This window comes from Drosophila subobscura, chromosome J, assembly GCF_008121235.1.
Source record: "Drosophila subobscura isolate 14011-0131.10 chromosome J, UCBerk_Dsub_1.0, whole genome shotgun sequence".
NCBI lineage: Eukaryota > Metazoa > Arthropoda > Insecta > Diptera > Drosophilidae > Drosophila > Drosophila subobscura.
This window is the reverse complement of record NC_048532.1, coordinates 18,495,976-18,507,479: the sequence shown is the minus strand read 5'-3', so window position 1 is coordinate 18,507,479 and position 11,504 is coordinate 18,495,976. Positions and strand designations below refer to the sequence as shown.

Here is an 11,504-nt window from a genome sequence, read left to right as displayed (position 1 = left end):
AAAGTTTCGATTTGTTCGAAGCTGACAAAAACATCTGCTTGGGTTTCTCTGTGCAGTTATCAGTTGAGCAAGAGATAGAGCACGACAGCGTCTTGTTTCTGTGATAAGATTTCCCAAGAATCGGAATCGGAATCGGAATCACAGAAGGCAAGAGAATCAATGAAGTGGCAGAAAGTGAATCAATGGAAATGTATGAATCCCACGCACACAGCAAATGTGAAGCTGCAAGTGATTGACATTGCACCATTGACGCACGTGGCACAGTTGCATGAGAGCATTAGCCCGGCCACCACCCACATATTCACAGATCCTTGGGCAGTCCTTTCGGTTGCATTCATCTGCACAATTCCACCTTGGCAAAGTTGATAAACAATCTGCCGGATATTGATTCCATTGCGCTGCTATTTTAAGATACATTTTATCTCGAATGGAGTATTGAGATTCGACTTTGAAATACACCTCAATGTCGCCTGTTTTCAAGTTGGGGGTATAGCTCAGGGGTAGAGCATTCGACTGCAGATCGAGAGGTCCCCGGTTCAAATCCGGTTGCCCCCTAAGAACATAACTTTTTTGTGCACACTTATTTTGTTTGCATGGCAGCCATTAAAGGTGTCCATTCCGCCTGGGACAATGACCTTATGCTGCTCGTAAAGCATATACGTGGAACTTTCATTCAGCGAACCATCCCCAACCTCCCTCCCACGCATCAAATAATAGCAAATAAAACGCGTTGACATATTCGGGGTAGGGGCGGGCTCCTTTCTCGCTGAAGGGCACCCATTGTTCATCCTACGCCTTTGTCTGTGCCTCGTGGAGTGGCACCAGCACGTGCATTGAATTATGGACCTGCCCCTCCATTAAATCCAGCACACAAAAATTTAATCTACGACAAAAAACCAGAGTGTCCAGTGTCCGTCCGTCGACTGGTCAATATTTTCATAAACCAAAGAAAAACAAAAATGTTGAACCCTTTTTCGGAGAGGTCAAAGTTGGGGCTTCCGCATCGATGGAACAGAGAGAGAGGGAGATATGCTGTCTCGGCTGCTGCCCATCATTCCAAATTACATGCAGATTGAATTCGTGTGAAATTCATTTTAACAAACTGCCATAAGTTGCCTCAGCCACAGCCACAGTCGCTGCCTCTGCCTCTGCTCTTCTGTTTCCTTAGATGGTCATTGCCAAATTTGTAGCAGACTCTTTCTGCAGCACATGTGTGGCTGGCTGGCTATGTGGGTGGATTGTCTGCCAATCTGTCGGACAGTCTCTGCCGACTCTTCTGTCCCTTGCCACTCTCTCACTCTTTCTCTCTGCCCAACGATGCCATCAGCCAAACGCTGAAGCTGTAGCCTGTGCTGTAGATAAATATTTATGCGTTTCAATATAAATAACATCAATAAGATAGAAAAACAATTTAAAATTAAATGAATTGAAAAAAGGCAAAGCGATAAATACACTATAGAGCACAGAATATATATTGAACTCCAACAAATTAATCAGAGAATTGCCATCCCATGATTTGAAGCTGAAGAAATTATTCGAATTTTTAGATCAAGAACATCAAATGTTTTCCATAACATTTTCAGCAAATAATGAAAAAGTCTTTGAAAAAATATTAGTCTAAAATCAAAGTTGTGAGTTACTAAAAAATCATTAGCCTTCGAGAGAAGTGTATTCCCGCATCCTAAATTCCCCAAACAGACAGCCAAAATGCAGTCCATACACTCGTAAAATCGTGTTATTCTACTTTTTGTATTTGACAGCTGCGTAAATATAAATAATACGAATTTTTAAAATTTTGCCTTTGTAGAGCAGAGCATTTGTTGAGCTCAAAAATACGAGGCACAACATTAATTAGTATTCAATATGGATGAATGATGGGCAGACGGTCGATATAAACAGCTCCCCTGCCCACAAATGCACTCCCGCCAAAACTTCAATACAAATAATTTCAATTAAGCACAGAACTGGATAAGAGCCTTAATAATGGCAATTTATGTAACAAATTGACTAGCGTAGAAAAGACACTTTAAGCTGAAGTCAGCCCAAAACCAAAGAGTATCAGAGAAAGCAGCAGAGTGGAAGAAATTGGATTGAATACCCCTCTACATTTTATGCCTATTTAATGCACTGTCAACTAAAGCTTTAAGTCGACTTCTTCATCTACATATTCTCTGATTAATGAGGGTCCATGTCTGGGAGATTTGCCCAGAACTTTGTCTTAAACTTCATGAAAGTTTTGCCAATTTCTTCTAATTCTGGTATACCCCCTCACAATATCTTATAAACTTTCGTGTGGTCGTAATTTATAAGATTTTTGTCGCTTAAATCGCTTGACTTTGCATAAATAATCGTAAAATTAAATAAAAGTCGCGGCCCATTTACCAAAGAAATTCAAACGTGACCACAGACAACATTTGTTGTTCTTTTTTAGCTGCGACTTCGTTCTCCGCCTGGTGACAGGTATGAAGGGGTATGTTGTTTCTAGGAATAGGTATGTGACAGTCAGGGGAATTGGTTAAGGAAACTCATGTTTATAACTGAAATTTATTTATCTACAATCTTGGTTTTCGGAGGTGTTTCTTAATGAAAGGAATATTATCCATACATATTGCAACTTGACTAAAGCAAATAAGTTCCCAGTAAAGTTAATATGTTTTCAGATATTTCTATTTACTTTTTTTCATTTCTAGTTTTTGAATTTTTACTCTAATTTTTCGAACTTTTTCTTATATTTTTTTTTAAGAGGACTTTATGCAACAATTTTATGCCAAAAGCTGAGGTATCACCATGTCTGCATATAATTATTCTTTGCTTTCTTTACATTTCTCTCTTATTTTTTTGCCACTGCCAGAGGCAAAGAAAACAACGGCCGGACAAATTATTGACTTATTTGCGTTTTCAATTGGAAATATACGAGCATTGGCATTTATAATAAGTTCATCCAGAGAGGAAAAGAGAGAAGCAAACGTCAACGTTTGCATAAATCCCGCTCTCACTCTCACTCCCACTCCCGCTCTTTGTCCACTCTCCCACTCTCGCATGACTCATACGCCTCGTTAAGCCGGCAATAAAAAGACCTGTCAATGGAAAATGTGGCCTAAAGGTGGGAAATGCTAGTGGACAGGGTGGTGTGTGGGTGGCTAATGGGGGTCAGTGGTAGAGGCTATCTCTTATCGCCTCAGAGCCCCCCCACTGTGTGGTTTACATAAATTATGTGTCAGATGAGCGGCCATCCCGGAAATGCTTGTCATCAATTCTTTTTTTTTTCTTCTTTTCTTGCGGGTAAATATATGGAGCCATGTGGGGGGGAGGGTGCTGACTGCTTGCTGCTGCTGCTGCTGCTGGCATATAAATCATTGAGCTATTGTGGTGGGAATGTGCGGGTCTTTGGCTGACAATTTGACATGCCAAACACGTTGGAGTCATGGGCATGTCTGTGTGGCATGGCATGATTCCGGGTTGAATGGTTCAATGGCTAAGAGAGAGAGAGAGCTTAAACCCTATTCAAGCGGTAATTACGTGTAAGGCAGGACAGTAAGGACCACACTCCACATCACTTCACAATCAAAGCCTGCAGCTTGGCAAATTACAGCTCGTTAAATCACAGCGTCTGAGGCCAAAGATTGCATGTGCACATAATCAATTAGCTAAAAATACCGCCAGCAATCAGCAGACAGCAGACGATGACACTTGTGGGGCTTTGCCCGGGGCCATCAAATAGTAATTGCAATCACTTCATTGGCTGCCCTCCCCCGGCGCACGGTAGTCGGACATTATCCCTCCTTGAAGGACGTGCTCTCGGGTGCGAATTTTCTGCGGTTTCCCCCGCGTCAACTATTTCAATTATTTCCATCAATATAAACAGAGAATCACTTTGCCACTTTGAGTTTTTTCCACTTTCGCATTGAGTAAACTCTTTGGCCAAGGTTCTTCAATGCTTTCTTTTACTTTTGAAACTGAGAATCGGTGGCCAAGCACGTTGCACATTGGCCTGCAACGCTTCTGGTTCGAACTCTATGGTTATAAAAGCACGCCACTTAATGGTCTGAGAGCATAGTCGCGCAAGCATTCTCTCTACCCATAGCCCCAGCATCACAAAATGCCATTCAAGATGAGGCTCCCCTTCGTGGCACTCCTCGTCCTTTTTGCCGCAGATCTGTGCCAGTCGCAGGGTACAAAGTACGGTCTGTGGACCCCAGATCGTGCCCATTCCGATGCCCAGCCTATACAGTGGACGGGCGGACAGTTTGAGTTCCCCTGCGCCAGCACCAAGTCGCTGTTCAAGAGCTCGGGCAAGTACATCTCCAAGAATGTGATTGCCACACGGGCACAGCTCATTGGGGACACCATCTATCTGGCGCTGCCACGCTACAGGAAGGGTGTGCCCGCCACTCTGGTGAAGACGAGCGTCAAGCCGGGCACCTGCTCGACAACATTTAAGCCCTATCCCTGCTGGGATCTCCAGGAGGAGGGCAACTGCAAGGCGCTCCAATCAGTGGTGGATCTGGTGGTGGATCAAAACGAGGTGCTCTGGGTCCTGGACACGGGCATTGTCAACACCCTGGAAACCCCAGTGAGGAAGTGCCCGCCCAAGGTGGTGGCCATGTCCGTGAAGACCGGAAAAGTGCTGAAAACCGTCTCCCTGGAGGGCCTCACATCGAGCAGCTCTCGTCTGCAGTATCTGGTGGTGGACTATGCCCCGGATGGTGGTTGCTTTGTGTATGTCAGCGATGCCGCCAATCGTGCCATTATCGTGTATAATCTGCAAGCGGATCGCGGCTTCCGTGTGGTGCTGCCCAAGGCAGTCTCTGCCGGCTGTCGCTCCAGGGATGTCCTGTACATTGCGCTCATTCGCCGGGATTGTGGCACCACCGAGCTGTACTTTACGTATTTGAGTACCAGCAAGTTGTTCTCTCTGAAATCGGAGTATCTACGCAGTGGCGTGGCTGATGGACGCATCTTGGGTGAGTCTTGGCTGCCTTTTATTCCTCTCTAACACTCCTCTAATAATCCCCTTTATCGTTTTGTTTAGATCTTGGCAAGAAACCCACCCGCATGGTCATTATTGGCACCGACAATGGCTCTGCCATATTCTTCCGCAATGAAGGCGATGCCGAGGTGTATCGCTGGGACACAAATTCCACCTTTGCGGAGGCCAATTTTAAGCCCGTTTACCGTAGTCAAACGTGTCAGCTGGTGACCCATGCGGTGCCCGATTACAAACGGAATACGATGCGTGTTTTGCAGAGCAATTTCCCCGATTATATGCAGAATCGTGTTGGTTGTGGTGCCATCCAGCAATTGGGTCTCATGCAGGGTTGTTGGTAGTCCAACTACAGACACCGATACCACAAACACACAGTTACACTCACACACACACACCAGTACACACACATAGAAAGCCACTCTGAATTTAGTTCCTTTTGGCTTTATAGAGTAAAGCCACCTGGAAATTGCAGTTTGGCGTCGAGAATCGCACGAGAAGGAGAAAGAGAGCTTTGAAGCGCTTTTTGTTTGGCCTCTTGAATGCAGTTCTTTATTTTTGTACATAAACTAAACGACTTTTGGTCGCTGTTGTTATCTATGTTAAGCAAATAAACATTTTATTGGTCTAAAAAAACACAGAGAGAGAGAGAGAGAAAGTAAATAAATATCCAAGCGATACTCGTATTTGTATTTATATTTGTTTTTGCCTTTCCAATTGCTGCTATTTCGGGTCTGCAGTTCATTCAACTTTTGTGTAGACATTAGCTACATTTTCAGTCTCAGTTACAGTTTGGCTTAAGCTTCAGCTTCGATTCGATTGACCATGGAATACGACACTCGTACGCTTGGAGGTCAATACTCGTGAAAATGTAATTAGCTTGAGGCAATATTTCGCTTAGGCAAAGACTTTTAAATGCTTAAAGTCTGAAGTCGAAATGAAACAGCATTTCGATGGTAAGAAGAAATTAAAAAAAAAGAGCAAGCTAATTAAGTTTTAGGAGTTTGAAGATGAAAGAGTCATTTTTAATGAGTTATTTTAATTAATTAAATAATTCCCAAACATCTATGTACCTTAATCATGGTCCAAAGCTTGATTCAAATGTTTCAAAATTCAGCAGTAAGCAAGAAGGTTCTTAGCCAACTGATCTTCATGGATAATTTCCTTTACAAAGAGTCTATAACGTGACCTATAACTTTTCTTTTACTGAAATTCCCTTGAAAAATCTCTGATATTTCCATAATTTCCTCCACTTCTATCACTTTCAGAAGTCGAAAATCACTGAAATGAATAATGCTAATTGGTTGCCCTATCATTGGCTGCCTGATCTGTCATCAGGTACAATGCCAAACAAATTGCCAATCTCCGAACACTCTGCACTCGCTGGCGGATTGTTTCACTGATTGCATTGCTCCATTTTCCATATCGGTTTGCCCGGTAGGGAAACTTACCTCCACTGCCGTTTACTTCCACCATTCATTCATTCCTTGGGAAGCTGTGCAATGAAGTTGCCAAAGTAATTGCCCCAGAGATGCGAGAGTCGTGCGACTCGACTTCTCCTCCTCTGTCTGACTCTGTGGAACTTTAACGCTTTTCACTAATTGGGAAGTTGGCTGATAAATCGCACGACACGGGCACGGACACGGCGGCTGTTTGTGGAGGAGGAGCTCCCACCATCCACCCACCGTACCGAGCGTTGCATTGGCTTCCGTTTCACTTTGGGGAAACAGCCGTAAGGCGTCGATGGAGTTGTTTCTCAATAAAAAATATCAATTAATCAGCAGCCCGTGTCTCCCTCTCGCGCTCTCCTTCGTCCGCTTTGTGCGACCTTTGCCCTTTGGATTTCGTTATGGCTTCGTGGCGTGTTAATTACGCCCACTAGCGCATCCGGGCCACAGTGTTGCAACGCATTTTTCGCACTCATCGAGAGAAGTGGTGTTGTGGGGGGTCCAAAGGTCTCACCCAAGTGGCCAGACAGGGCCAACAGGGCATGCTGGAAGTACTTCATTTGCTGCTCCAAAAATAGATATCACATACTAAAAGTAGATATTTTGTTGATAAGTGAGGCTGCTCGGACTATGGAATACACGCCATTGGCAAATGGGACTTAATTAAATCATAATTTCTGCAAAATATTATTATTATATATTATTATTATTATATTATATTATATTATATTATATTATATTATATTATATATATTATATTATTATATTATTATATTATTATTATTATATTATATTATATTATTATATTATTATTATATTATAATATTATTATTATTATATTATTATTATTATTATTATATTAATATTATGGCGCCTATACAGCTCCATTCATCCCAGAGTTTTAATATTACACTCATAAAAAAATCATTCTTATAACTGTTACATGCATTCCACGAACACAATACACCCTTCAAGCCCCCAAATACCAGTGGGATATACAGATAGAACCCCTGCCAATCCCACCCCCAAACTATGGACTGCCTCCCTCGCTGGGACTGAACCCAGCTGGCGTTGCCGCTGTCACACCAGCAACAAAATCGACGATAAACTTGTCTCTCGCTTGATTTACAAACACAAAACAGCGTGGGCGTGGCAGTCGAAAAAGAGCCCAAAAAAGTTTTCATCAAAAAAGTCGAAAAAAAAGCGACAACCGGTCAAAACAGCAGAAAAAGGGGAGAAAAAAATAATAAATATATTTCGATTACAGCTGCTAAAAAAAGAGCTGCAGAAAAAGAGAAAAATAAGTAAATAAAAAAACAAAAATTTATATTTTGCTTAATTAGGTCTCCAGTAAAAATAGCGCAGAAGGGGGAAAATATTATTTCGAGCTTCGAGAAAAACTTTACAACTTTCTGATTGAATTAAAATGCAAAATAATTGAAAAAACGACACGCGTTTTTTGTCTTCAGAGTTCAATAAACACGAAATGCGAGTAAATGAAATATTTGTAGTTCGTAAATAAACTTCTTATAAAGTTCAATAAACATAATGCACAGTAAATGAAAGGTACAAAAATACACACAATTGGAAAAGTCTTTTTCACATATAAATACTCATTTGTTCGCTAAGAGTTCAATGACAACAAATAATTGAAATGTTTATTTGTCAAATCAAGTCACCTTTAAATACCTTTTCACCAAAGTTCAACGATCACAATAAGCGCACAAAAATGCAAAGAGAAGAAAAACTTCTTAAAGGCAAATACTCGTAAAGGCAAGTGTTTTCCCCAAAGGCTTTGCGCCGCTGGCTGGCTGCCCTCTTTGATGCGACAAAAGCGGATGAATAAAATAAAATTACAAATAAATTTGTTAAAAAGAAAAGCGTGTGCAAAAGCCACAGACACGACAGTCTGTCTCTCTCTGTGTGTTTTTCTGCCAGAAACGGAGAAAACCAAAAGTTGCAGGACGTCAAGAACGTCAAAGAAGCAACTGGCAAAAGATGACAGCGAAAGCTGCAACCACACAGGACAACGACTGACAAATGATTTTCCGCTGCACCGGGTTTTCCAGCAGCAGCAACACCAAAAAGGGAAGACATAATTAAATTAATGCCAAAGGCCAAGGACATGACTTGGGCGAGAAAGAGAGAGATGGAGAAAGAGAGAGACATGTGAAATTTTAAGTTTTTCCTGCACTTTGAGGCGGAGCATAAAGCATTTTCCTGCACTTTGAGGCAGAGCTAAGATAAAAGGGAAGGAAATCCCTTTGGGTACTCTCCCCGAAGCTCTTTAAGCATCATTCCCATACACATCAGGACAAGTAACACAGCTTAAAAAGTGACAGAAAACTCAATTTAAGTGAAAATATTTGCCCCATCTTGTGCAACGTTTACCACCGACATTCGACATGATGTCCAAAAGCTACTCAATCTGACAGTTGGTACACTTTTGAGGCCTTATTCCCGTGGCTAAATCAACTTCAATCCACATGAGAGATTGACAGCAGCAGCAACATCGCGAAAGAGTACTTTCTTTTTGGCCACACACATTCCCTTTCAATCTTCTTACAGCGAAAAGTGACTGGTGGGACGACTTGTGGGACTGTCAAAAAACGTAGGCTGTCAGCCTCAGGTCGCCTGCCCCATCCCACAGGAGGGACTACTGTTTGCAGGTTTATCCGTGGGTTAGATGTTGGGGCTGTTTATCCAGCAGTTAGGTGGCAGTGGGGACGACACTACACTTTGGCGCCCACTTGAAATGGGTTTTGACAGCAGGGGAATGGCACCGGTACGAGAATGGCAACATTTCAGAAAATGCTTTTGCTTTGATTTCTATTGTGTTTGAAAGCAGAACCAAACATTCGAAGCACTTTTCTGGTTAATCGAAAGGAACAGTAGGAGAGAGCTGTGCCAAATGCCAAAATGTTGTGCAAATAAATTTGTGAACAAAACGGCTGAAAGTCTTTGCAACTGCAAATAGTTTTGTATTTCTCAGAAATTCAACTCTGATTTCACTTTGAGGCTCTTTAAAGTCTGGGAAGCTAATGGTTTTCCAAGTAAAATATACTCCAGGCTACTATCTGCCATCTAAGTGCAGAAACACCTCCTCATTCCAGCACATTTCGCTGCCATTTCCATGTGAATTGGTTAAAGATTATAGCGCTCCTGGGGCTTACGCTTCTCTTGCCTGTCTGTGCTACGCTTTTTGGGGCTGTGTCCGCTGTCAAGTCAGCATTTCCCACACACACACACATCCGTTTGGCCCATTCCCCCTGCCACCAGTGCCAACTCTTGGCCATTACCCGCGCTAACACGCATCTCCATTGAGAGAGACTCGGAGCCTCGAGGCTGGACAGCCAACGGTTAGGATATTGTAGTTCTCAATGCCGCCTCTCTCTCTCTGGGGCAGCTTTAATGCAAAGTATCTAACCAACTGACAGATAGATAGATACACAGTCACAGCCACACACAATATGTGGCATGGGGCATGTGGGTGTGGAAAATGTCTAAAACATTTGGTTAGCAAACAGACACAGAGACAGACAGCCACAAAAGTGACTGCCAAACGACTTCCGACTTCCGTCTTTGCGTCTTTCGGGCTTATTTTTCAATGGGTCACGTGCAAACAAAAGGCAAAATCTTCCAATCCCCAAGTTTTGCATTTGCCCTCGTCCCCGGGCATAATCAAATTTTCCTTTTGTTAGGCTGAAAAATACTACCAGCATTCGCCACGCAAATCGATGCAATTGAAAAATAATTGAACATCTCTCGGATGTACGAATGCTTATTGAATGTCATTTCCAAATTCATAGAGCTTCAAGGATATGAGTTTATGTGTGACAGCAGCAGTGGGAGGCGGGCTGGGAGGCGTTCACCAATGGGGGAAGGGATTTCCAGCTCCTTCCACAGGAATTTCCACATTGTCAACATTCTCCCATTCCTTTCATTCCACATTCTCTGCACGTTGCTGCCGCACCGCAGTTGGCTCTCGGGCAAGAGGCAAATATTATTGATTTGGTTTTAACGGCACTAAGAGGCACATAATTGAGGGCTGCCCTTTCTCTTTACCCCCCACTCGTGCCGCGGGGGGGCCTGGGCTGCAGAGGTGTGAGATTGAAATGTCAGATTCTTGTACGAAATGTGACATAAATTGAAGGATGATTTTGTTTGGGGTGTGGGTAGCAGAAATATTATATTATGTGTTTTCCTTTGCGGCTTTTGCAATTTTTTGGTAGTGCCTGCGGGCACGTCAATCAGGAATAAGTATGAAAACAGTGGCTTAAATGGGGATTCCATGAGCTTTTACTTTTGGATTTTAAATATGTATATTTTTGGGGACAAGTATAAAAAAAGAGTGCAAGAATTATTCAATATTTTCCAAATAAAATAAAAAAGGGAACTTAAAAAAAATTCCTAACTATCAAAAAGCTTTGAAAATGTTCTGCAAATCTAATTTACATACGATTTTTCTGCCTTTAATGTGCACCATTTAGTTTGCCTATAGATTTTCATGCATAAATTACCTTTTACTAGACCATTTTTCCTCTCAAATTTAATTTTATTGTCTAAACAGCCTTTGCCACGTTTTTCTGTGAAAATCTCTGAAAAAATTGGAGAAAATCCTGCCATAAATACCAGCTTAAGTTAATCAACATATGCACAAAAAAGATACAGCCATTGGGATAGCAGGAGAAAGTAAATTGAAATGCAAACATAAATTTGCACAAATAAATCCTCATTTGGTGTTGTCTCTATATCTCCCTCTCGCTCGCATACACACATAAATCTCCAAGCACTTGAAAAATGCATGAAAGTAAAGACAAAATAAATAAATTCAAATCCCTCAACAAAAGATACGAGTTTTACGACCACTCGAACGGGTACTTTTAGATACATTTACACCCCTCACTACCCAAACAAAAACACTGAAAGGGGAGGGTCTATTAAAATTCCGTTGTAGTTGGCTTAAATAAACAACAACACAAGCAAAAAAAAAAAAGGAGGGAAAGTGAGGAAAGTTGGTTTATCATTGGATGATTTATTGCCCATGTGTACGCCCTCCCAAAAAAAAAAAG

The 11,504-nt window shown here is 42.0% G+C and overlaps 1 protein-coding gene and 1 non-coding gene across 2 annotated transcripts; both read left to right on the top strand.

Moving 5' to 3' along the window:
- Positions 1-483: 483 nt before the first annotated feature.
- Trnac-gca lies at positions 484-555 on the top strand. The gene has a single exon. It is a non-coding gene; the product is annotated as a tRNA-Cys (tRNA).
- A 3,520-nt stretch (positions 556-4,075) lies between these two features.
- LOC117894956 (protein yellow) lies at positions 4,076-5,676 on the top strand. The gene is made up of 2 exons (XM_034802286.1): positions 4,076-4,964; positions 5,033-5,676. Exons 1-2 carry the CDS (start codon positions 4,100-4,102, stop codon positions 5,326-5,328), a joined length of 1,161 nt encoding a protein of 386 aa, XP_034658177.1. The 5' UTR covers positions 4,076-4,099; the 3' UTR covers positions 5,329-5,676.
- The last annotated feature ends 5,828 nt before the right edge of the window (positions 5,677-11,504 follow it).